The following is a 26,379-nucleotide window of genomic DNA, read 5'->3' on the forward strand; positions in this document are numbered from 1 at the left end:
CAATACAGTGGCGGTAGCGAGTACGTTCATGAAGCATGGCAGAATGTGTTTATGCCGTCTGTCCCACCTCGCTGATACGTTCAGCTGACCGCTGGATATAGTCGAGATCGCTTGATGCCTGGAAATCCAAACCCACAGCGAACGAGTACTGATGGTGCACTCAAATCCTTCAAACGTGAAGAGACTAAGGAAAGAACAGTGAAAGATATCGAAAACGTGTTAATGTAAAGGTCTAACTTGATTTTTCGCCCTGTTTGATCGTTTTTGAAGTTCAGGATACCCCCTTCAACTTGAGTATTACGTACGCGCAGAATTTGTCAACGTATTGCTCAGTTCAGGTCACAGATGTGGAGACTTTGAACACAAAAATCAAACCCAAAGTGGTAGGCGAGCGGTGCCATTGGCTCGGCGGGATCAAGCAGCGTGCAGCAACAGCAGAGTTCGCGTACGACCAATGAGGTGATAAGCGCTGTGGAACCAAGATGTTGCAACCTCCTAGACCCCTCTCAGTTTTTGGCTACCTGGCTTACAGCTTACACCTGGAAAAGGCGCTGTGATCTTTATGCCTGAACGAAATAGTTTCGTGTAATTTGTACTCCATCGCTCGCGCTATCCGGTTGTCGCTTCCAAATGTTACACTGTCGAACTGCAGTCAATTGACGGTGTCCAACGGAACAGCCTACGTAGCCTCTGTTATTTCAGAAAAGTCAGCTAGTCATGAAGTATCCTCACAGGGTAAAGGCTTAAAAACATTGTTTTCACTGTCGTATTCTTAGGGCAATGTAGAAAATAAACTTTTCGAGCAGAAAATTTGTGCAGAGGCGTTTGGACAAATGGTCAGGGTGAACCAGAGAATGTGTCGAAAACACCCAGTTGGTCGTTTAGGCTATCCCGCGCCAGGGTCGGAAAACACAGAAGTTAGACGCAACTTACGGACAACAGACTTGGCGAAACCGCTTGCTGAGCGACTTCGGCATTGGGAGATTGTTGACTTTTTGACCTTGTCGCATCGTCTGATTAGACCTCCTAAACATGAATCTCGTGATTGTTTTGGATAGCAAGGAACTGAGATTGAGAGGGCGGGAAGGCGGAGTAGTTCTCCCTATTCACACCCTGGTGACTTGCGTGAACAGACTTTGGATGACATCCTACAGGATTCGAAACAATCAGGCAGCTTTAGAAACACGGCATCCTTCAGAATCCCAGTCAATTTATCTGAAACTTTATCTTTATCTTTTGAGGTTAAAACGTTCCGAGTGTTGGAAGTGACGTAGTAATGCTTAGCATCCCTACCGGCCGTTAACCTCAGTTGGTCGTAGGTTGATCTCTTTTTCGCAAATCAGTGAGTGTCATTCCAAAATGATAGTTTACAAGCACACATGCCTCTACCAGTGTTGTGTTCATCGCAAGCTAATTTCACGCAAGTATGTGTTCCAATGTTTAACTAGCTCTTTCGGGTCGAGATTCATCTCCGTAGCTAACATCGCTAGACTGGGAATTCAGCACTTCAGACCGGTGCATTGAACTTGTAGTTCTCTCCTCTTGTGAGGTAAATGTTTATAGAAACTGGTGAACGAGTAGAAATTGCTTCAGTCTCGCTACGTGTGCACTGAAACAACACAATCGCCCACGCCGTTTGTGCTTCTCCAGAATGTCGAATCCAGATGGGCCACTCGGGATGAGAGGACGATTTGTGCTTCTCAGATCGTGGACGGGGGGGGGTGGCTCTCCTTGTGGTGAAATAACGGTAGTGAAGAACACAGTGGTGGTGCTGTCGAATCGCAGCGGGCATTATGGAGTGCATAATATAGTTGAGGCCAGTGTGATTAGCCTAAACGGTTACTGATGGAGATGTATGGTCAAAAGGGAAGCTCTAGGGGTTGGTCATCGTCGTTTCCACACTGGAGCTTTTCGCTAGGCTTTCAGTGGTTTCGTATCACTTGACGTGATTTCTTCACAAGTTTTTGTTTACCTTGAATCCCTATTAGTGTTTAGCGGTGGGTACGGTAGGTAGGTGAATCGAACTTTTTAAATAGTTCCTTGTTACCCAAGTATAGAATGCGGCCCTGGTCATCGGCTCCCCGCGTACCGTATGTTGCGTGCTCCACCCCGCTTTCAGGTTCTTAAACAACAAATATTCACTTAAAAACCCCTATAAAGCCTACCTCAACTAGCTTGTATTCATCCATAGACAAGCCATAGAAACGTGCATAATACTCACTCATTCTTATCCTATCGGAGTGTTTAACCCAACCAAACTGAAACTTTTGGCGTGCGTAAAAACGCTGGTTCCGCCCTCCTTCCAGTCGCCTTGCTACCACAGTTCATTTATGTTGCAAACAGCACCTCGTATCGTCCAGCCGTAGCACCCTTTCGGTGCCTAGATGCCATGCCACCAGAAGGTTGTACGAGGGCTGAGATACTGCCAGGTTGCCCAAGCCTAAACAGGGGAAGTCGAGAGAGGTCGGGTTCGAACCGCGGACCTTTCGGTCAGTAAATTCGCGCTCTAGCCACTTGGGTCGTCTTGTCCCTGGAGCCTAACTATAACAAAAACAGTTACGAGCTCTCGATAGTTCGGTGGTCATGGTGCGACCCTACTTATCGGAAGGTCCCTACTTCCAACCCAACCCCGACGCCTTCTCCTGATTCTCTCTGAGTCTTGAGGCTGTTACAACAAATGTTCGGTAGAGGACTGTTGTGGACCAGTCTTCTCAATGCCTTCTTATTACCGTGAACCCCGGTGTGGATAGCCGACTGACAGCCTGGTGCGCTTGGCCAAACCAGAAAAAGTCAATGAACGTGCGAATCGGTTGATCTATTGGTTACTGTCGCTTACAAGGGGGTCCAAAAAGTGATACTAAGAATACGACTCATCTGTCAAGGACGAATGAAGAACAACCAATGAAATCTGTCTCAACGAAAACGGTTATTCCATTGACTGCTACATAGTCCCGTTACGTTCGGAGCTGGTTCTCCCAAACAGGGACAAACCATGCCCGTGCACACACCTTGAAGATGGTGGTTTCTATTCACACAATTGTTACTAAATTCTTTCATCATACCTCCGTTTTTTCCACAGCTTACTTTCAAATGTTGCCAGAATGTCGTTAGTCACTGAGAACCACTCCAATTCGACGGCTCCTTTTGGCCCAGTCACCACTGTGGATTCTACCGCTTGTCTCTCACCGATCGCTACCCATTCCTCTTTCACATCGTTCACTGGAACACTAGACGCGCAACCTGGTGCTCTATTATCCGAACTGCTCTCAGACTGTGACCCACCTACGTGTTTGGACTCTATCACAGAGACTGCCGCTGTTGTTGCTGCGGCCGCCGCTGTGGTGACCACCACACCCACCACTACCTCAGAACTTGATCCCGCCACCGAACAAGTGGTTAAACCTGATCCGAGTACTACTGGCTCGATGCGAGACCCTATGCATTCCTTTGTAAAATCCGAAGCTGATACAAGTGGGTGTTGGGTTTTCAAATCGTGTTCTACCCGTTTGTTTCTCTCTTTTTAAACCAGTAGCGTCCAATCTGGTCAGGCTATCCTAGGAGTATGTTGCTTTCGCGTTCTGGTTTTAAAACAATTTATCTGTTCAATTTGGAACATGTTTCCTCTTTGATAGTTCATCCTGTTTCCGGGTACGTTAGTTTCTCCTTTTTCGATTAAAAATGTAGAAACCAAACTTCCGAACGGAAATTGTCGTCCCCTCGTACAACTCGGACGGATTTGATAGTTCACTACGTACGCCAACCGATTGGCTAGTTTCGCACTTTTCGGGGGGTTGATTTTCCCACCGCCAGCTTATTCCAACCGACCAAGCGGAAACCAAACCACTGGTCATCTTTGTTACCCTAAACGGGCGCGACCGGAGGGTCCGTCAGTCGAGCCTAATCCTGGCTTTTTCATTGCCCCGTCTTAGATTAGACAGCCTGATAGTATCTCCGCCTTCGTATTTCTTCCGCGTTGCACGGTAACCATGCACTAGTTGTCTGTTCTTGCGGAGGAGGTCGCTCCCGGCTTGTTTGCTCTACACTCTTGACGTCATACAGCTTGTAATATCCATCGAAAACGTTACCTTATCGATATACACTGCTCAACTTTCACAAGCTTTGTAAGAGTTAGTGGGACTTCTGCTTCATGGCTTTGTGATATCCAGTCGCTTACTTTGTATCCCGGTCGAATAGTGCCGTTTGTGACAGGCAACTAAAAAAGCAAATACCGACGTGATAAAGGTCCTTCGTGAGGAACACTCATGCCAGTGCCAACCTCGTTTTATCGGTTAGCGGGATGTCAATGGTCGGTTCGCCGCGGATAATGATTGCGAGCCTAGTCGGCTTGCGTTAGCCAATGTTTACCTGTAAACCGCATCGATCGATCGTGGCCTCAACTACCAGTCGGCTGTGTCCGCTAGTTTTAATGGTCCACCTGTGTTTGGGAGCACGGTCAACTCGAGCGGAACCAATCATAGTTCAATTCCCCTCAATACGAATTAACGAGCAAGTTGACCGTAAGAAGCCAGCCCTGATTGATCCATTATAACCCAAACAATAGTAAGTGAACTGTAATGCCCTTTCAGCGCCTAGCTGCCGTGCCACCCGATGGAAGCACGAGTGCGCTGAGGTGTTGCTACGTCGCTCAAGCCTAGACAGGAGCAGTTAGGAAGTCCGGACCATGGACTTTAAGTGAACTGTCCCTTTCAGCGCCTAGCTGCCGTGCCACCCGATGGAAGCACGAGTGCGCTGAGGTGCTGCTACGTCGCTCAAGCCTAGACAGGAGCAGTTAGGAAGTCCGGACCATGGACTTTCCGGAAAGCAGTGTTGCGCCTTAACTGCTGAGCTATACGGAGCTCTCACAGCATGGATGCACTTATGCCTTAAAGAGTAAGAAAGCTCGAGATATTCAAATGGTTAAAGCCTGAAATCACTGTTCGGAGGGCTTTTTGTTTGAACCTGTTATGGTCTTGGGTGTTTCTCACCTCTCGTAGCTCCTTCCGGTCCCACAGCACCGAAGGAGCGCCACAGCCGAACCGCTATCATTGTCAAGGCTTACCCTGATTAATCGTCAACAATTCCCTGTTTTTCTGCCTTATTAGTTGGGATAAGTTGGTGGGCTAAATTTACGGGAACGTTTTCCACTGCCAGGTGGATCGGTTCAAACTACTTTTGATTTCCAGTGTTGAGTGACAAACGGTCGTTAACAGGCATCAAATTATCTTTTGAAATTCATGGCGCTGGTTGCGATATATCAACGGTTTGGGCAAATCAATGTCCTAGTTGAAATGAGAAACTCCTATCAGTCACCCTTGTAGACCCTTAATCTTCCTACCAATTTGCATGGATGTGCGATACACTTCTTTTCTGTCGCTCTCGTCTGATGAACTCGTTTTCTCCCTCCGCTCCACACGCGCTTTTCTCCACGTCTCGTGTCTGTTTCAACCAAGTCCGTCTGCCACAGCATGGGCGATATCCCGGTTAGCCAGCTACGTGCGTTTATGTATTCACACACGCACACACACGTGCGCGTGGCTGGATGCCTTGATTCGCGTTACTGTGATGCAGACCACGTGATCGAATCTGGGGCCTGTCTGCCCCTCCAACCAGACACTTCCCCGTCTCTGCGCCACGCGTTGTTGCGGTCGCAATGTGATACAATACAGTACCCGATCAGAATGGTCATATCTGGGCTTTCCTCCACGCTTGACAGCTGACCATGCGACTAGCAAGTACATCGACGATTGGCTACCTACTATCGAACGTTCCATCATTGCGATGAACGGAGTACGCCTTGGATTCTTCCAGCAGTTCTCACATTGTGCAGACGCCTGTTTTCCCGTGTTCGCGCGACGTCGTCCTCTGTCTACCTGTCTGGGTGTCTATCAGACGAGACGCGCGCGCGCGCATGCGACTTGTCCTCATTCGCGGTCAGGTTTATGCGCATGCCCGATCGGCCAGGTCTCAGTGCGTGTCGTCATCACGACAACTGCAACCGCCCCCACTTGCCTGTCTGCCTTCGATCTGGCTGGCTATCCATGTCTGGATTTTACGTATAGCGGCGGAGACACGAACGGTCAAGGTCAGACTGGCGTGTGTATCAGAACGCACCCGTGTCGCGTGGATTCTATCGCCGGCTGAGGCGAAGCCGTAGAACCCGACAGTCAGCTGGGGATGCTGTCTGGTCAGCAGTCTGACTGGTGCCAGGCTGTCGACACTCATCATGTTTCCGTGTAACTCGTACGCAGACCACGAAAAGAGACGAACACGTGTATCTTCAATTTTTGATGTCTGATAAAGCTGCCTGCGCTTTGTGCCAACCTTACATGTTTCCGGTACCATCTTCCGTCGACCATAAATAAATAAGAATACATGTAGCTCCGGTGACATTCAACGTATACGGGTGAGAAGAGTTGGCGTGAAAGCCGTTTATGCATACCAACCGATCGCTATTAGAAGGGGACGAAAAAAGGGAATTTTTCATCTGGGTATGCAGTAACACGTATGAACAAACTCCGCATGACTTCTCTTTTATGGATTTTAAGCAGAGGAAACGCATCCAGGTATCTTGTCACTCGTTGAATTAGTCTGACTAAGTACGTGAGGTAGACGTGGCTTTGTTAAGTGACCAATGGAGAGGGCGAAGGAAAGAAATCAGCGTCGAAATAGTTGTTTACAGGAAGTCAGCCAAGACATTCTCCGAGGTTCCACTGCAGGTTGACAAGTACTTTAACAACTGAACAGTAAAGTAGCAATCATTGTCAAACAGGCTCGGGAAAAGGACAGGAGAATAACACGTTGAGTGTGGATGGTCAGGTGATACGAAAGCTATGAGATTGTGGGAAACCGAAGATGGATTCATGATCCTGCCACATACAGCTTGAATGTGGAGCTACCAACGAGGGTTGCTTGGTGGAGACGCACCTAGATATTCTACGATAAGTCGATCGGGGCAAGATCAATGAGAGGGATTAACGGCCACCAGCACATTTGGGATCAGGAAATTGAATGTTCGCACCTACTTAGCAATGTACCGTATTGTCCGATAGCACCGGCCTTCAAACAAAGTCGATCTCACCTTCTTAATTCGTCAAATCACAGTGCCACGCTAGCGTGTTACAAACATGAAAACATTCTACAAGTTGCCGGGGGGTGGGAGAATAACGCGGCGCGGGGAGTATGGGGTAAACAAGATTCGCCTTGTAGCACTGATTTTAGTTCAGTGAAATGTCCGTACTCCTCATAGTGATTTCAATGACAAACTAGTGTTGGTCCTTGTTGCAGAATTCGAGTATATTGTTATGATCGGCTAAGTGAATACGTCAATAAATCCCGAGTGAAACAGAGAAGCTTAGTTAGTACACTCTGTTGGTAAAGTTGAAAATCACTGATGTATGCGTGTTGGAAGTAAATAAATAATTGTTCAGCTGTAACACCCTTCCGGTGCCTAGCTGCCATGCCACCCGAAGGAAGCACGGAGGCTGAGATACTGCCAGTTTGCCCAAGCCTAGACCGCGGGAAGTCGAGAGGTGGAGGTTGGACCTTCCGGTCAGTGAAATTCACGCTCTAAATACCTCGCCCCGCGAAGTGTAGCAGGTTATGGTGATGTTCAAATTTCGACCGTTTCACTGGTTTCCGGTGCATCTTCAGACAGATCTGAAGTGATTTTGTAGCACCCGATGGATCACACAGAATGGATTGAAGGATTCATTAGATCAGTCATGTGAGACGTAATCGCAGTGGTCGCATGATAGGTGTGCGTGCTAGAGCATTATTTTTACTCTCTGCAATCTTCACCTGTAGTGTCAGTTCAGCTTTTGTGTTCACTTTACTATATCTACGTTGGAAAATAAATGAACAGGTCCGTTCAACCATGGTGCTGAAAAGCTTTCAAGTGAATTACTCCCTTCTTCACGGTTTGGTGGTCTAAAAACACCATCTAAGCACTACCTGTCTTTCATCACCGTTTTCATCTTGTCAACCTCAATCACTCCGTCACATGCTCGCAGACGCGAAAATAAACTATACGGAATTGCACTGTAAATCATTTAGTCTTGTTTGTGATGGCCCAAGTTTTTGGAGTGCGAATTTACTGACCGGAAGGTCCGTGGTTCAAACCCGACCCCTGCCTCCCGACTCTCCCTGTCTAGGCTTGGGCGACCTGGCAGTATCCCAGCCCTCGTGCCTCCTTCGTGTGGCATGGCATCTAGGCACCGAAAGGGTGCTACAGCTGAACGATTTTTCTTGTTTGTGATGATCACCTTGCTGGAACCGCACTGGGATTTCAATAGTACGATGTTGCATGTTCATAGGTAGTTACGCCGTGAAATACCTTTCATGCCGGCTCAGCTAACAGCATAACATTGGCAATAGTACATGACCACCACACAGCACGCGCGAAAGTTGGACTGTTTTCAAGCGAATACTCTTTTACGGCCCGTCTTAGTTCCCACACTTTTCCATACACTAGCTCTACACAGTTCAAAAGAGTGCTAAAACTGAACATATTTTGCCAAGATCGAGTAAGATGTCCATGACTGCGACCAAGCCCGTCACCAGTTCGATGTGTGTGTGTGTGTGTGTGTGCATGTGGTATGATCCACCTCCCATCTTAGTGGGAATGCAACTAACCTAACTTCCTCACTAGAAGGTTACCATAGTGTTCACTACGCAAGTACGATATATCAACGGAAATGCGAAAGCAGCATTAGAAACAGCACATTTCAGGGGCTAGCTGGTTAACACATTGAATTTATTTTTAGATGGTAGTTGGTTACATATAGGGAAACAAGTTCGTGAAAGTACGTAATACAGCCTACTAGCCCAGCGACTAAGGCGCGAACTTACTGACCGGTAGGTCCGGCATCTCGGTTAGGCTTGGACAACCTGGCGCAATATCCCAGCCATTGTAATTCCTTCGAGTTGTACGGCAACGGAACTCTGAATGGGTGTTAACACCTGTTATTGCGATCATTATTCAGCGTGTACGCTTTTGGGTTTTCATCAGACATAGTACGTGAGCTCCGCATTCTCTCACATGTGGTTCCTACGGTCAACTTGCTCACAAGAATTCGTACTTTGGTTGCCGCTCTTTGCATAGTGACGACGTTTGGGTTGATGTATGTCTTAGGACTAAAAAATACTGATGGTCACGTGATACTGAGGCTTGCATCTAATGGATTTATTAGTTCGAGGTTAGAAGGAAACTGACGATTGGCATGTCTGTGCACTCGCTTCAGACTATGTCCATGGGTGTCCGTTGTTGGGAGGTCTTTGAAGGAAGCAAAGTATGGATCATATCAATTACTTTCACGGGGGTAATTTTCCTTCTGCCCTAGGGTAATCATCATTGAATTATATTGAATCAACCTCTCACATGAAAATCTGAGGCCACTCATTTGCAGGCGGATAGGGTGCAATGTGCGCAGTGTATTGCCTGCCGTTTTTCACGGTAGCTCCACGCATTATACTAATTTCAGCCTCTGTCACAATGTTTCGTATCCCCCGCTTAGATTGCACCTTGTGGGGAAATTATTTTCGGGTTATAGCTGGTCTTCGTGTCCAACTCAAAACACGGGAGACATAGGATGTTTGAAGTCACATGCGATCAAAACCAGAACAGATTGCCACGTTGGTGATTAGACTGGAGTCACTCAATCATGCCACGTAAATGTTCCCATAAACCAATCGAAAGCTTGTGTTAGTAGATTTCATTCAAGAGGCCGACGTAAAGAGGCTACCATGCATAACACTGCTTGACCCCATGGTCTAGAACGTTTCACTACCACCTGGTTGACAATGCAGTTCCCAATCATACTGACATATCTATTCAATAACAACACAGCTGGTGTTCTCATATTACTTCTGAACGAGGCTGTTAAGGGAATTTGCGTGGTAGGAACACTGCCAATATCAGTAAGCAAGGCAAACAGCTATCGCGTTGGTTGCCAAGCGATTAAGGAATGTGCCTGAAGGAGAATCGAATAACGGAGCGAGATTTTAAGTTGGAGATCATTGTTCTACTATGGCCAGCGGCGGTCGAATATGTGGAGTAGTTTTCGAAGATCCACACCCTAACTGAACCGTTTTCTTCCGCTGCTCTCGGTTCCCCTGCAGGTTTTTATCAAACAATTCATCCTGCCTCCCTTCTCCACCATCACACTCCCAATTCACAAGATCCGCAACAGACACACCAGCATCGGTCCTCGGTTTCCATGGGTTCTAATGGAATAGAACCATGTAACACTGTCAAACTTGAGGCTTGTGGTAAGTTGTTTTGCCGTAATATCATTACAAAACCTCGTGCTGAGTCTGTAGCACTCGTCGACTTTTTTTTCCATTTATCAGTTGCTTTCAAAAGCGCCTCACCTCACCCCAAAGCCACGTTGTTTTGATGAGCAGCACTTTCTAATCAGTATAGATGTATTTTGTACCTATCATCGTCAGCTTTTGTAGCTCGCAAATTATCTGTCAGAGAAATTACCTACTTTATCGACCCTGGTGCATGGAACTGCGAAGACCTGTTCTGGATTTCACCTTACCAGCAGTACCACCACCGTCACCCTCAACTAACACTTAGTAAACAATGCTTCCGTCAAATATAGACGGTGGGCCGTGCGGCCATTTTTTCTCGTTCACTCGCCCTGTCTGTCGAAAGTGTTTAGACGCACGCACACACACGTGCGCGCTCCGTCGATATATCTTTGAACGTCGTTCTTCTTGGTCATTTCCAATTATGCACAATCTGGACCGGATTGTACATTCCATTCTCGCCGTCTCTTTGTTCAACTAAACACACACACACACACACACACACACACACACAATGTCCACCAACTCTTCAGAAAGCAAGATCGAGAACTTCGAACTCAGATCCACACACGCGACCTCTCTTGGTTCAGCTCACATACCTAGCCGAGGATTATCACAATGATCTGTTCTAGGAGATATTTGGATGACTTTTTTTAATATTCTCTTTTGATAGGCTTGATTGTGAGTTAACGAAGCTGAGAAACCGAAATACTAAGGTTTCTGAGGTCACGTATATTTAGCCAAATGATCCATGATCAGAGCGAGGCAGTCTAAATGCGCAATTGGAACTCCGCTGTCAAATGTTAAACTATTTGCAATGATGAGGTATCTGCGTCCTATTGGCTACATGAAGGTGTGCCCTAATCTCCCTGAACTGCTAAGCTTTTCAATGCGTAGTTGCTATGCAACCTGTCAGAAGCACAAAGCCAAGCTATCTTAGCTTGAGTAGGAGCAATCGGGAAAAAACGATTCGGGTTTAGGATCACGGACTTTTGGTCGGGAACTCTTCACTTAACGCGGTCCATTTTCCACCAATCTTGGTTCGAGACGATAACACAACTAGTAATTCAACCCTCAGTATACTATGTCGTGACTGGTGGAATTACGTAACTTGGTCTGCCGAATGCGCTCAATTAAAATTCTGACTGAGCGACAATAATTTCAGACAACAACAGCTACAAACAAACAGCCGATTAACAGTTTTCTTACCGACAGACGTATGGCTGGTGGCTACCCTCGGATCTTCGTCTGTACTGATCGCACGTATTTGAATCAACTTATCACCCGGTTGTCCAACAATTTGTTCACTCTGATGTTGTTGTTGTTGTCGTCTGTGTTTGTTGTGGCTCAAAACTGCGCTCTGTGGCTGTCTCTAAAATCCGACATGAGACATGCGAAACGTGCGCCTACTCGGACGACCGTTGTCACATGACGGCGCATGTAAGACCAATAATCTGTGTGCGCGTATATGAGGGTTGTTTGGAGGGTTTTAGTTAGACTATTACAATAAAAAAAGCAGGTTCCCCCCCCCCCCCGTTACCGCACACATGCCAGCGCAACTTTCTAAGGCTTGACATCTACTCCACCGACAGGCTCTTGTCGCTGAAGCGAATTCCCAATGCATCGGTTCGTTGTGCTAGAACATTGCAAACCTTCTTTTCAACTGTCGACAATGCGTTTTTTTCGAAACCATTCGTAGCAGAATCGATTGCTATTTTGTTTCAGGGTTTTTAGGTTCGAATCCCCTCCCAACAGCACGGAAAACAAAGATGCCACAGGTCGGTTTAGGTTGGAACTTGGGTAAATACAACTAATTACAGATAAGTAATTAATAACCGTTGAACTATGACGCCTTCTTTGGTGAAACCATTCAACCACCGGGTTTGAGGCATTGCCCAGTTGTTCAAGACAATGCAGGGACCATCGAAAAGCCAGGGTCAAATCACGGATGTCCTAGTCCGTAGGTTTACGCTTCAACACTGAGTTGTTTCACACTGCTCCACTCAGCGGTGACGCCTCTTCGACGAATTGCCGCTGAAGAGAGTGTGAGGGCTGAGATATTGCGAGGTTTGCATGGGTGTAGACAAGAGCCCTCGGAGTGCCAGGGCTACTTTCAGACGACGAACCTTTTTATCAGTACTTTTGCGAATCGACCACTGAGTTGAGGTCAGTAACCCATGTTGTGTCAAGTGGTATTTACAAGTGAAAACTTCGTTGATGAGTATACCACCAGGCGCGGTTTTTTATTGAGTTCTGATACCAAAGTTTGTTTTAGGGACGGGTTTCATCACTCTTTGAGGCTTCAGACTGTTGCATGTGAGCTTACTTTCTGTATTTTCATCGTTACGGCTCGCAAATTGTGTATAGGACAGATCAGGGAAACGGGGGTTCGATTTCGAACCGCTACACCGTGCATGTCGCCAGTCAATAAGCGGATTTCATCCGGATGTAAAAGATGCTTTATTCTTCTTGGTGGCTTAACTAAGGAACCTCAGTCTTGTTAATGAGAAGAGGAAATTGGATATCATGGGCGGTCAGTGTCCACAGAAAATTTCAGTATAATCCCTCACAGAAGGCAAGAGCTGACCAGAGCTGCACAAAGCATGTTGGCATGTGCAGCTCACTATTTACTTTTTGCAGGATATAGATTCTTTTCGGACTGGTTTCTTCTCAAAGTTTTGACCGTTTATTTAAACTTGGCCAATTTTATGCCCTCTTTCTCAGACGGTACGTCTTTCAGTTAACTGGTTACCAAAGGGTATTCAGTTAGACCTCGGTGCCACTGTGTTAGACTGCAGTTGATGTTTGTTGTAATGATGAGTTACACTTGGTTACCGGTTTGCCTTCACCACACACACACACACACAGGTCGCTCTGTTGAAGTCTACGCCAACGGCCACAGTAAACGCTTGGAGCCTTCGGGCGGCGAACATCGACTCCAACAACGGGAGTCCAAATCCACTAACCTTAACAGTGGCGGCAGCAGTAGTACCAGTAACGCTTATCCGGCCAGTTCGGCAACTCAGGCTGCTTTGGCCGCTGCAGCTCTGGCCAAGGCCTCTGCGGAACGCAGCATGAATGCTCCGTTCTCGCTTACCGAACGGTCTACTGCTCGTCGACGTTCCCGTGGTGGTGGTACACACGATGGATCGAGGACCAGTGACTCAGACCGACGAATATCCGATGTTTCAGGTCAGTCCACTCTCTAGGTAAACTTATTTCATGGTGATCTATGCCTTATGAATACCTATTCTTGTCGCCTTATGAATTACCGTACAAGCCGTTCCAGTTCACTGGAGCTTTCCTAAGACAGTTACAATTTAAGGGAAACTACTCACAAGGTAGCTGGAAACAGCCCACGACCGCTTCCGCCCTTGAGGCTCATCAAGTAGTATATGTGCAATTCGTGGTTGTACGTGGCCCCAGTTGCTTAAAAAATCATAAACAAGAGGTTGATTTGAGTTCAAGTGGAGTATTCGGTTGGCGAAAAGTTGGGAACTGCACCTACCTAATGAGCTCCAAGAAAGGGCGAAGCCAGTCGTGGCCTATCAAAGAGTTTTCAGCAACAATTGCGAGTAGTTTCCTTTATGCAAATATATTGCGATATCTCAAATATCTTACCAACTGAAACACCAGGCGACCTTTGTGCATCACATTCAGTTGAAGAATATCATAAACAAGAGATTCAGTCTCCCGTGAAAACCAAATTGATTTGCGAATGAGCTTGTTTGTCGAAAACAGTTACGTCCTGTTCTTTGGCTTTCGTTTTGGGGTCTTGGATGCGCATCTTGCACTCCAACCACTTTTCGTGTATATTGGAACACAAGGGTAGTACATTTTCTATCGATTTAGAAGCGAATTATTTGTTTTAGAAGGGTATGTTGTTTACAGTAATAACAGTGACAGTTGAAGCATTTTATCTCCAGCTTGTATTGTTACTGAAGTACGCTGTGAACCAGGTAGAGCTCTGCCCCTCCATGTTTACTCTGTAAGGTTGGTAATGGGTTATTCTCCATGCATCCCCTCCAAAGTAGGAAAAGTTTTATATATCGTTCAGCTGTAGCATCCTTTCGGTGCCCAACTACCATGCTACCCGACGGTTTCACGAGGGCTGACATACTGCCAGGTCGCCCAAGCCTAGACGGGGGAAGTCGAGAGGCAGAGGTCGGGTTCAAACCACGGAACATCCGGTCAGGAAACTCGCGCTCTAAGCACTTTGGCCATCTCATCCCAGACAAAGTTTAGTGGAGATTTCGTCCTGTAAGTGCAGGTAATCTATGCTGAAAAACCGAAAAACTCTATTTCACCCTTACTGGGAATCCTCAGCGGTGCACATCTAACGAAACTCCAGAGAATCTCCAACCCGGAACCTGCTGGTTACTAGTTTAATAGGTTACAAATCTCTCTCTCGTAGGCGAACGATCGCTTAGTTGATCCATGTTTCTCGATAACCTCGAAAAAGTTCGGATTTTTTGTGGATGTCATTGTGAACTGACAGATTTCACCTTTCCAACGAGTTAACCTAATCGGGCTTAGAGTTGTGTTGTGCCAGGTGAGCATGAAGCGGACTTCATGTTGAGTCGCTCAATCGTACGATCTCAGAGTGTGTGCTAGGCCAGCAGTGTAACATTGAAAGTGTAGTTGTCAGTACAACGGACTGCGTCGTACCACGTTCTGCTCGAACCACGGTAACCGGCGGTAACATCATGCCATATTGGCATTCGTGGCGGCAATGAGCTAATAACCTCTCCTGGTGACCGAGACAGACTGAATGGACGGTTAACTTCTGGGTTGGCGTCTAGGCCCGACTACAGGCCACAACATGTGTTTTAGGCAGGAATCCACACGGATCCCGCTTTGCCGCACATCTTCAGGCGCGGCTACGGCCGATAAGCCTAGCCCGCACGAGACTGGTCAAAGATTCGGGACGCTTGTCGGTCCGGCATCAAGACGAGATCTCATTGGTCGAGAACCTGAACCCAACAGCCAATCATGATCCAGTACTGGCCAAATGCCGGTTGCCAATGGCGGATCCAGAATGCGCCAGAAATTCCAGAAAGTTATAACCGCTTACGCTATATATACGAAGCGCTGTACGACTGTTCCTGACTTCCTTTTGGGCATTAATGGACCTTGTGCCCTTTTGGTGGTTGTTTTGACGTGAACGCTAGCTTGGGAGGCTCAGACCGAGAACTAAGCTGAGGAAAATACCGTTACTACAATGTGTAAAATGTTTTTCCTGTAATACGGTCGCACTAACGACCCCGCATGAGGCTGCTGGATAGAAATAACTTGAACCCGTTTCAGCATAGAATTGGTGTTATTCAACTGAACATTGATGGAGAAGCTCTGTTTTCGCATCGTCGGATCAAAAGTTTGGATCATGTTGTGACGACTCTAGATGCATGTGTCGGACTGGTTTGAGTGAATTGCCTTTCGTGTCCGTTTCTCTTTTTTCAGGTCTTCCCTGTTACTTCCTACTAATTGTCCCACGGTATCCACCATAACCTTCATTCCACAGATCCCAGCTCATCGGACAAAAGCTCCGATAAGCAAACCCGATCCTCTACCGACCTAGAAGTGAGTGCACTGAGCAATCCTCTCCTAAACATGGTCACTTTCTCCGACCTAAAATACTGGTGTACGGTGTTCTACTATGAACTGAACACGCGCGTGGGTGACGCATTCCACGCGGGCCGTCTCACCCTCACTATAGATGGGTTCACGGAACCATGCTATCGGGCCGACCGATTCAGCTTAGGAAGCCTTAGTCACGTGAACCGCCCGCCACAAGTGGAAAGCACTCGGAGGCATATTGGTGAGTACCTTCATTCGTGTTTTGGGGCATTGTCGGGGTCAATTTATTTTCCATCAGAATATGTGATGGAATCCTCTAGGATTTCATGACTTTCCTTTTAAATCTCTCGGTGTTTTTTGTGGATTGGTTATATGAGAGGTGAATAATCGTGAATGAACCCTGGTGACAACCAGTGAGCAACTTGAACCTTTGACTCGTTTCTCTAAAGCGTGTTTGATCTCTGATTTTCGATCGCTAACGACTGTGACGTGGTCAGATTGGCAGAGTGCGAACTCTGGAATGAGCCTTACTGTACACTTACATCGTTTCAGGTTGAATGTTCGACCTTGCATGATGGAATTTCACCGCTGCGTGCGCTTCGTAGTTTCTTATTTTTGCGTTACCAACCACTATTGCTAACAAGTAGATCTTGGAATACGAAGTCTAAATACACTTAGAGTGAATGAAAGGACACCCCTGGGGATCTCGGCGATTCGTTCATACTCGAATGCCTCATTTCAAGACAGTTGAAAGTAGCCGGAGGTCTTCAGCCGCGCATGCACCTCTTGTCTCTTGGTCTTTTAGCCAACCAAGAACGCAAATAGAATCGTTCTTCGGAGGTCAGATGTTGTACAGCGTTCGTACTGCCCCTGTACCCTTGGGTATGAAGATTCAGTGGCGCGGAAACGTATGTGAAGTTTTATGACAATCAGTGGGGTTTGAATAAACAGGAGTTGAAAACTTGTTTTTCTCATTCGTAGTTCCCTAAAATACTCTCACGTCTGTAGACAGACATTCTGTATTTACCCATTCTGAGGCGTGTGGTCACGTGGAAGCGCATTATTCCCAAATTTGACGGCCGAAGAGACGTAGAGTAGCTCGCCCTGTCTTGCTCGTAAATCTCGCAACAGTTCGATTAGTCAAATATCCATCCACAGCAACATCCCCGTTTTCTATAGAAGTGACTTGAGGCGGTTATCAGCCATAGTTGCGCCGTCAGTTAAACAGTACCGACACACCTATTGTGTTCTGTTCTGTTTGCCTTTGCTTTTGTATGCATCTGTGCAAAGTCGACTGAGCTCACTGCTGTCGATTCACTATCTGCAAATGTTGTTTGTCTCGAACAGACACAGTGGAATTTTGATGAGCGAACTATGCGACGCGTCCGGCTGGTCAGCTGATTGTCTCGTATCGATCTGCCACCTCACTTTTGTCTGTCATCGTCGTCCAGTGTAGACGTTGTGTCTGCTGCCTGTGTGTCAACGATTGGTTGAACGTCGGGAGGTTTGCTATTCGAATCTGCCGTCTTCTGAGTCTGGTTATCTTGACTCTGGGATGGAATAAAAGCCATACACTTGAGTTCATATCACTCATGTTGGGACAGTCCCCCTGTTGTCATGACATAAAGAGCGGAAGACCTGGACTCGAGTTTCGAGTACATACCCTTGGCCGTACCGGGGTTCGAACTCCGGTCATCTCACGAGGAAAGTCTACTGGAATACTGGACACATCTGAAGGTGTAAACAGGCAAGCATGTTGAGCGGTTCGATTGTTTTGTCTGACCCCTGGCCGTACCTTCGAACTCCGGTCATCTCACGAGGAAAGTCTACTGGAATACTGGACACATCTGAAGGTGTAAACAGGCAAGCATGTTGAGCGGTTCGATTGTTTTGTCTGACCCCTTGAAGGACGATCCAATAAATCTGGTTGTATCGATCAGTTGACTAGCCTGGTACGGACTCACCAGATTAATTGCGCCAGGACAGAAGGGGACTGAGTGGTATGAACGCGAATTCACATCCCGCGACTACCTACAACGTGTATACACTTTGTAAGAATTGACACCCAACTTCTCACGAAATATCTAGCAAGCCTCTTTGTTGTCGATCTAAAGCAAGCAATGTACGGGGTTCCAAAGCATTGTTTTTTAGCCTGGGGATCAGTCGGCACCTCAATGTAAATGAATCACTGCACTGAGGTGAAGTGACTACATGCTGCTAGGATACAACAGCAATTTCCCTCACTACTTCTGCAGACGTACGCGGTCCACAAGGCCTTAGAGCGCATCCAGGACGGCACGGGTGTGAGTCCGTATTGTAATGTCTTTTTTCGATGCGCTATCACCACTTCACACTGAAATAACGTGAACTTTGCGTGGTCACAGAATTTTAGTAAACGGCAGAAAGACCTGCTATGGTGTTGCGACCTTTTCGACTGTGTCTTCCGATGAGGGAATATTCAGATTAAAACCACTCATTTTCGTTCGAATCGCTGCAAAATGGACAACCATGTTCGAGGGGCATGTGCGCCGCCGTTGTGACAAGCCATAATAAGCCTAAAGCCACGTTGACCTGGGCCCGCAAGTTTGCCGAACTCGCTCACTACGTTTCTAATACTGCCGTGTAGAACTTGGCAGGCAACCCGACACCATCTAACTCTTCATTGTTCCGTCATTGTTCCACCCGAAGTCTCAGACGCACTTTTCTTCAGTGAACCAACCAACAGTTCTCAAGTTGGCTCCCTAATTTGAGTTGTCTTTACTACTTACCCTTGAAGTATATGGCTTTTGCAAAACCCCATCCCCGTCTTCTATTGTCTGGATTCGCATTCTTCGACACGTGATTGCATAACATACCCGATTCTGTCAAAATGTGCACGTGACGATCTTACCAGATGGCTTTTCATGGGAATTTCGCTCTCGAATTCGCCGCCCCCTGAGAAGTACTGTGCCCTTGAATCTAACAGTAACCCGTTGAACTGCACAATAAGAGATTCCCATGGAGATACGGCCTCTACTAATACCACCATGAGGTTCTAGTTTTTTAGGGACGTAGGGGAGCTTCTGCCTTATGTCTTCACCGTCATAGTCATACACTAGTTTCGTCCGTTTTTGTACCTATTTGCTAATGCTTGTCCCCGGCCTTTTGTAAGATACAAGCGATTACCAAGGCTCTAGTCTTCTGGATAGGCTTCTCACTACTCTTCCAATCTATTCTCATCGGTAATAATAATACTCTCGGTAGTAGTAAAAATAATCACTCAGCCACAACCCGCGCCATGTCACCCGAAGGGGGCACGATGGCTGAAATAATGTCAGGAATGTATATTCGTAATGCACTACTGAAAACATCACAAAAGATTGATTCAGTTGGGTTCCAGGTGAGTCTCTCGCAAAGCCAAGTTAGTTTGAAAATGAGTGTATTTCGCTAATGTCAGGAATGAATGGGAGGTCGGGGTTAGATTTGAACCATGGAGCTTCCGGTCAGTAAGTTCGCGCCTTAACTGCTGAGCTCTCTCCAAGTCAACTGGTGCCGAACGGAAGTCCTGCTTGAGTCTGTTGAGGCTCATCAGTGTCTGACTGTTCTTGACATCTTTCTTTTTTTGTAGAACGCCATAGGAGACCCGTTTCCAGGGAAAAACTCAACTATAGGTCTAGAATGATAGATGTGTTTCCAGCAGACAGAACAATGGGGCCAGTAGAACAACCGCTTATCGGCGCTAGTCAGAGCGATCCAGATTATGGATGCAAACTGAGAGAAACTCAGTTTACAATTAAGAAGCACATCCAGCGCGATGTGTGTCAGTTTCTGTCTTGCTTCTGCGGATTCTTTCCGGCTATGAATGTTTACGTTTCACTTAGGCTGTCGCGTTACATCTGTGATTCTCCATTGCTGTTGTAATTCATCTTAAAAAAAACTCGTAACTTCCTGTAAAGCACAGTCCACCCTAGGAGAACATTTCAAATCATTCTAGTGGGAGCTTGAATTCTATAGGAGCTAATGGTATTTTGGAAGCTTTATCCAATTACACTCCACCGGGCAGTCTGCTTTCGTTCAGTCAACTTCAAACCTGTACTTTGTCAGTACGACCGACTGTCCCGACCGAATGATGGGAACTTAATGCTATTGCCATGATACGGAACAGTTCCAGTTCGTCTGGCTATCAACGACTCTTCGTTCTCTTTCACTTACCTAACGAACCGGTGAGGTGTTGCATCTTGCATCATTAGTTTACTTGACCTGTCAATGGGTTGACGGGTGCGTACGAATAGCACTTTCAAAGAGGTCGGTGTTCCTGTAGAAAATTCTCGTCAGCATTTGGCTGTGTTAGCCTGCCTGTCTATCGCCTAGGAGCGGCACACAACCAAATCGGTCGGAAGTTAACGATCCAGATCGTTTACGTTCCCTAAGAGATGCCGGCTGTCGAATGTGCAACCCTAACAGACTAAATGACTAATCAGGCGACATGTGTAACTGGGTTTTTCGTTGCTGTCTACCGAACGGCAACAGACCTATGACCAGTGTCCAAGTTCTGAACGTCGATGACTGATTACAAACCAAAAATGACGATCAATGGCTTTTTTACAACACATTTCGGGTTTTGAATACAGTTGTGTGTGTTTCGGGCCGATAGCTTTCCAGTTTTTGTTGGTCTGGGTGGCTGTTGTCTGGTACCTGCATGTCCGGTGTATTCGGCACACCGATTTGCGCGTTCGCTATCCGAACTGGTCGGTGTTATAATCAGTACTAACTAGATCGCTAATCCTTGTTCACCATAATATCATTCTCACGGGGCTAGTTTTGGCTGGAGATCAGCTCATCACTTCAACTGTGTCCGTTTCCCCATCACAACTGTTGCCTAGACCACACTGTCATTGTTTCTCAGTACAGAGACCATATGGTGTTGCAGCTGTGTCACAGTGAGTACAATCAGAACCACTTCTTTTGTGAGTGACTTCTGATGGCATGGCGATGACGAAAGGAAAAGACTCATCTGCAATGCTTTTTTAAGTCAACATCTCCAAGTGTCCTTCTGAGTTCTCTCAAACATTTTCTGAATGCCTAACACTGATGAAAAAACACTTCAGGGACGGCTCAATAATCTGCTCCAACCAGTTACTACTCACATGTTCTACCAGTAGTATGCGCGTCCATGCAGTCATAGACAAATAACTCATACAAATCAAGTACACATATCGCCCAAGTCCCAGATTCTCACAGACCATGGGGTGGTACATTTGACGGACTTGAGTGTACACTACATCATTCCATTCCGCTTGAACCAGTCACCGTTCAGACCACTACGGGCAGACTTTGGTAATCCTCTGCTGGAGAGTCCCGGTATGCCTCTCCTTCCTTCTAGAGGAAAGCCATCACAAGGGCGCAAATGTACTCTCTTCACTGCTCGGGGTCTCTCTTAGGAAGTATTATCGTGACTCGTTGCCAAACAGCTCAGCTTTTTCATGCATCCCATCTCATGCTGCCGCTTTCAGGCCGTGGTCTTCGTCTGCATCACGTTGGTAACGAAGTATATTTGGAATGTCTGAGCGACGCCGCAATTTTCGTCCAGTCCCCCAGCTGCAATCACTACCACAACTGGCATCCGGCCACTGTAGTGAAGGTCCCTCCAAGTGAGTCTATTCCTCTTTTCGTTTGCTATTGTTTGCTAATCATCGGCTTGTTTCCACTGAGCTAGGTAGGTGGTCTAGAATAGTGTAGTATAGCGTGCTGAAGCGCGCCGTTATCTAGTATAGTCTAGTTTAGAACGCCATAGAGTAGCATGCTTATTTCAAGGAACCACGCTACCAGCAGACAGGGAGTGCTAGTTTTCCAACGAAGCGGCACGCATCTCTTGGGGGTCTACAGAAGCGATTTGGTGTTTGATAAAGAGCTCTGAACTTGTACCTCTCTGCACAGTGAAAGTAATGTATATGGATGTTCAGCGGACTGCCGCCTCAAAACCGCTTCGCCAGTCACAGTTAGACGCTGCTGCGGTCAAAAAGCCCAACCCGCTCGCGATTGGACAGAAGACCGGAGTGCTTGCCGGTCCAGTATCAAGGCGAGCTCTGATTGGCCGAAAGCGTGGACCAAACAACCAATCGTGATTCAGCAGCTGCCGAATGCCGGTTGCCAATATCGCATCTAGAATGCGTCGGAATTTCCAAGATATTGTCCCCTGATATACTTTAAATACGACGCACATGTATTTTTCACCTGATTTAATGGCGTTCAATAGCTTGGTGGTTCTTTTGACGAAACGTTAGCTTGGAAGGTTCAGACCGATAAATGAGCTTAGGTATTCCCCTTACTACAAGTGGATACTCATTGGTAATGATCGAATTTTCCATGAAAGGGAACTAGTCATTCTGGATGGGTTGGCTTAGTCATCACTCTGAATACCTGAAGAATCTTCTATTTGCTCGCACGGTTCTTGGTGGATTGACAGCACTTGTGACACTGTATTGCGATCGTTGATTGAACCAACGCCGTGATCATTGCACCACACGTACCACAGCATGTGATTGTGCAAACTTTCGTGTTATCGGATAAGTTGGAAGATATCCAGCCGACAGTTTATTGTTCATACTTATCCGTAGTTCTTGTCCCGCACACAGCGGTTGAGCGCGTGCTCTTCTGAAAACGGATGCCCCTACGTATAGAGACGTTATTTGTTGAGCGTTGCATTTCTCCCTAGTAAATTTACGGGACTGTCTCTTACTTTTGAAAAATTTTGAACAGTAGTACTTTGTTGCCGCAATATCCATATCACGATTGAAGAAGGCGGATTGCAGGTTTGGGGCGAGATGGTCCAAGTGGTTAGAGCGCGAATTTACTGACCGGAAGGTCCGTGGTTCGAACCCGACCCCTGTCTCTCGACTTCCTCCTGTCTAGGCTTGGGCAACCTGGCAATATTCCAGCCCTCATGCAACCTTCGGGTGGCATGGCACCGAAAGGGTGCTACTGCTGAACGATATACTACAGGTTTTAGGAGATTCATTTCTGCTGGTTGGTTGGAAGGAAACATAGGTGTTTTGTATTCACAAGTGATGGACTCAGTATTACTCGATTCACTTGCGAATGACGTGCTTGTGTGGTCACCGAACCTGTCACAACACGAAAGCCAATTCCTTGGATGAAGTTTAATGGTGCCTATCCCATACACCTTCGCCTAACAGAGTCTACTGATCGACGAGACACCCGTCTGTGGCCTCGGTTTTTGAGACCAAATGTAGTGCATGACTGAGTAAGAAGTGCACGTAACCCAACATGAAGTGCTGCTGAATACCTTTCAAAGTACTACACTGTTGGACACGGGACTCACCCAGACCTCAGAATTGGGCTTTTAAACACAGTTTAGAGTGCATTCACATGCACCAAAGCACATACTAGTGTCATAAGGAGTAGATGGGTGTTAGAACAGGAGCAGATCCTTTTGAGTATAATTCATTGGTTACCTTAACAAATTCGTGTGCAACAAGACAGTTGCATAGATGGAAAGCAAAGAGCAGTCTGTCATGAAGACAAAAACCACTAGACTACTTGATACCCCACGCCGAAAGCGTTCCGTTTTCCAAAAAACACATCTTGATCCATTGATGTGCCACCTTGTTCAACAAGCATCGAGCGCATGCATCACGAGACAGTTTCAGCCCTGATCTATGCTTTGAGCACCAAGTTATTTTCCTCGTTGTCTGTCTGTTTTCCAGGTACCATTATAATCTCAGGAGATTACCACAATAACACCCTGCTGTTTTCACTCAACCTGGTTGTTTACTCACTTGAGCTGACGAAGCTTTTGTGTCAAAATTGAAGCGTTTCCCAGCAATAAATCGACCAGTTTTTCACCCAGCGTCTCTGAAACCTTACTGTTATCTTATTGGTACAGTTGGTTGCTTACCGAATTTGTGCGCAAAATCTCAAACTTATGTGGCTGGGAGCTCTTGCTCCCAACCGCAGAAGATAGTACGCTTCCAGGAGGAACGCGATTCTGGTCAGTCTTGATAGTGTAGGAGAGCACTGCGTATTTTAGGTGGGACACATTAACCATAAGGTTGCTGAAAGCTCCTCGATAGCTCAAGGCCTCGGTTGCGCTCCTTTTTTGGCTCATCAAGTATGCGTACTCCCCGAGTTTCCATCAACCTGATCTCCTGCTTGAGCCCAAACTGTTCCCCTCCAGACAATGTACCTCCAAGTTTAGTGCAATTTTGGCTACTCCTGAGCATCATCGGGAATACTACTTGGTTTTAATTAGTTGAAATTAGTATGCGTATGCAGCGGAATAATTTTGAGCAGGTATCCCGACTGGTGAGTACTCGTGTTCGGTTCGCTTCATACATCGTTTCACTAACGTTTACGTGTCATATAAAGGAGCCGCTAGATGAGCCTCCTTCACTAATATTCATTCCTGGTTTGGTTTTCAGAGTGTAATTTGAAGTTATTCGACAGCCGGACGTTTGCAAATCAGTTGGTTGAGTGCATTTCCAGAGGGTACGAAGCGGTTTTCGCGCTAACCCACATGTGCGCAATCCGTATCAGCTTTGTTAAAGGTTGGGGAGCTGAATATCGGTAAGCAACGCTGCAGTCCTTATATATTTAGTGTAATTTCTAACTACTCGTATATTCGCAGTAGTCAAAACGAATGTCGCAAATCTGAACAATGTCCATCCCTTTTCCAGTCGCCAGACTATCACCAGCACGCCCTGTTGGGTTGAGATCCATCTAAATGGACCACTCAAATGGTTGGACTGTGTCCTTCGTCAGTTGGGTTCTCCGTCTATCCCATGCACTTCTGTTAGCTGAGTGTGCCCACCGTATGAACTCTTTCAACTGGAATTCAATCGATCGCCTTCCCGAATTGCGCCATCTCTTTTGTTTCTCCGAATTTTCACTCTATGATGCACGCGTTTGGAGCTGCCATTTCTAATTTGAATGTGCATGTACAGGGTGATCTCCTCACTGTCATTTTTTGTTTTTCTTCCCCAGGCAATTTACCTTGCTGCATTTAATCACGATTTGTGGTAATGTACTACAATTATTCCGTTCCAGGCGGAACTTGTTTGTTACGTACGTTCCATCGACAAAATGCAAGCCTCGTGTGAATGAGCATCAGATTATTTTTTTCCTTTTTTATGTTTTTAACCACTGTCTGAGCGCCACTTAGCCAGATGACGATGATGGCCACTTGTGACGAACAGACCAAGTGCGCTTTGATGATACTTATATGGCCGACTTGTACAGAAAGACTATGTCCAACTCCTTCTCTCCAATTTGTCCGTCCCCTCTCTCTGGGTTTTCTTGCTGTCTCTCGTTGCGATCTACTTCACCTCATCTTGCCATTTCGATTTTATTTGTTATTATTTATCTCTCCCGTGGTCGTTTACTTATGTAAATTTGCACACAGCGCACACACACACAACCACACCATTTGCAGGTGACGTCCATCCAGTAATGATTGATCATTGGTGATTTCTTTACTTTATATTCTACGCAATCTCCGATTCGTTTATGGGGAGCGCTGTTATTGAAAACTTCAATGCTACTGTAACTACCGCTACTGTTCTCCCGTTCGTGCTGTTTTGCGAACGTCAGTCAAAACAGTTCGTCACTTTCAAGACTTGGATGAAATGTACACCTTTTTTGCCACTCTTCAGTACTATTTGGATGGGTTACCCCATGTGAAATACTGTGTGTTTATAGGGGGAGTCTAGCTGACATGACATTGAGAAGATCCAACCACGGCTGACTCTGTTGACCTCGAAATCGAGGTCATCCCTTTTACACTGCTGCCGTGAATGTGTACCGATCCATGTGAAAACGCCCATTGGTGATAAGGTTGCCTCATCTCTGCATCACGCTGGAAACCTCAATCTTCCTCTGACAACCTCAGATTCGAAACGCTCCCGAAGCGTTCTCTTACACACACACACATCCAGTCTGGATGGCGATGGAGACATTCTAGCTAACCATCTCGGCTCACGGTTTGGCGTGTACCTCAGTCACAATGTGTACGGTGCCACCACGTGGCTGGTGGGATCCAACTACCAACTATTCGATGTGATGAGCCGATCTCCTTTAGGTGTAGCACCCTTTTGGCGCCGAACTGCCATGCTACCAGAAGAAAGCATGAGGGCTGGGATACTGCTAGGTTGCCCAAAGGGAAGTCGGGTTCGAACCACGGACCTTCCGGTCGGTAAATTCGCGCTCTAACTAGAGCCATCCCAGTCACAGCCAATCTGTTCACCTGAGTCATAGCACAAGAGCCGTTAAAGTGGAAAGTGAATGTACTCATGAACCAGGGCGACTTTAACTGGCTTCGGTACACATAGTACTGACTTACTTCTGTGATAGGTGGCATCTACGAGTAGCCGAACTGAGATATCTTCAGGTCTTCAACCAGTTCGTCAGTTCGTGTAAGCGGTGCCGGCGAATTTACAACGAGACAATTAGAAGGCGAGTGTTCGGTTGTGCCGTAGGGACTTGAGTCGAAAAATT

The 26,379-nt window shown here is 46.6% G+C and overlaps 1 protein-coding gene across 1 annotated transcript; it reads left to right on the forward strand.

Annotated features, from left to right (window-relative positions):
* Positions 1-3,079: 3,079 nt before the first annotated feature.
* Positions 3,080-25,512, forward strand: T265_04701 (hypothetical protein; the record flags this gene model as incomplete). Its single annotated transcript, XM_009169505.1, has 7 exons — positions 3,080-3,471; positions 10,117-10,266; positions 13,180-13,503; positions 15,833-16,129; positions 21,381-21,518; positions 24,309-24,453; positions 24,564-25,512. The coding sequence occupies 7 exons, from the start codon at positions 3,102-3,104 to the stop codon at positions 24,685-24,687; spliced, it is 1,548 nt and encodes a 515-aa protein (XP_009167769.1).
* Positions 25,513-26,379: the final 867 nt, after the last annotated feature.

Source organism: Opisthorchis viverrini (assembly GCF_000715545.1).
Source record: "Opisthorchis viverrini unplaced genomic scaffold opera_v5_81, whole genome shotgun sequence".
NCBI classification, from domain to species: domain Eukaryota; kingdom Metazoa; phylum Platyhelminthes; class Trematoda; order Opisthorchiida; family Opisthorchiidae; genus Opisthorchis; species Opisthorchis viverrini.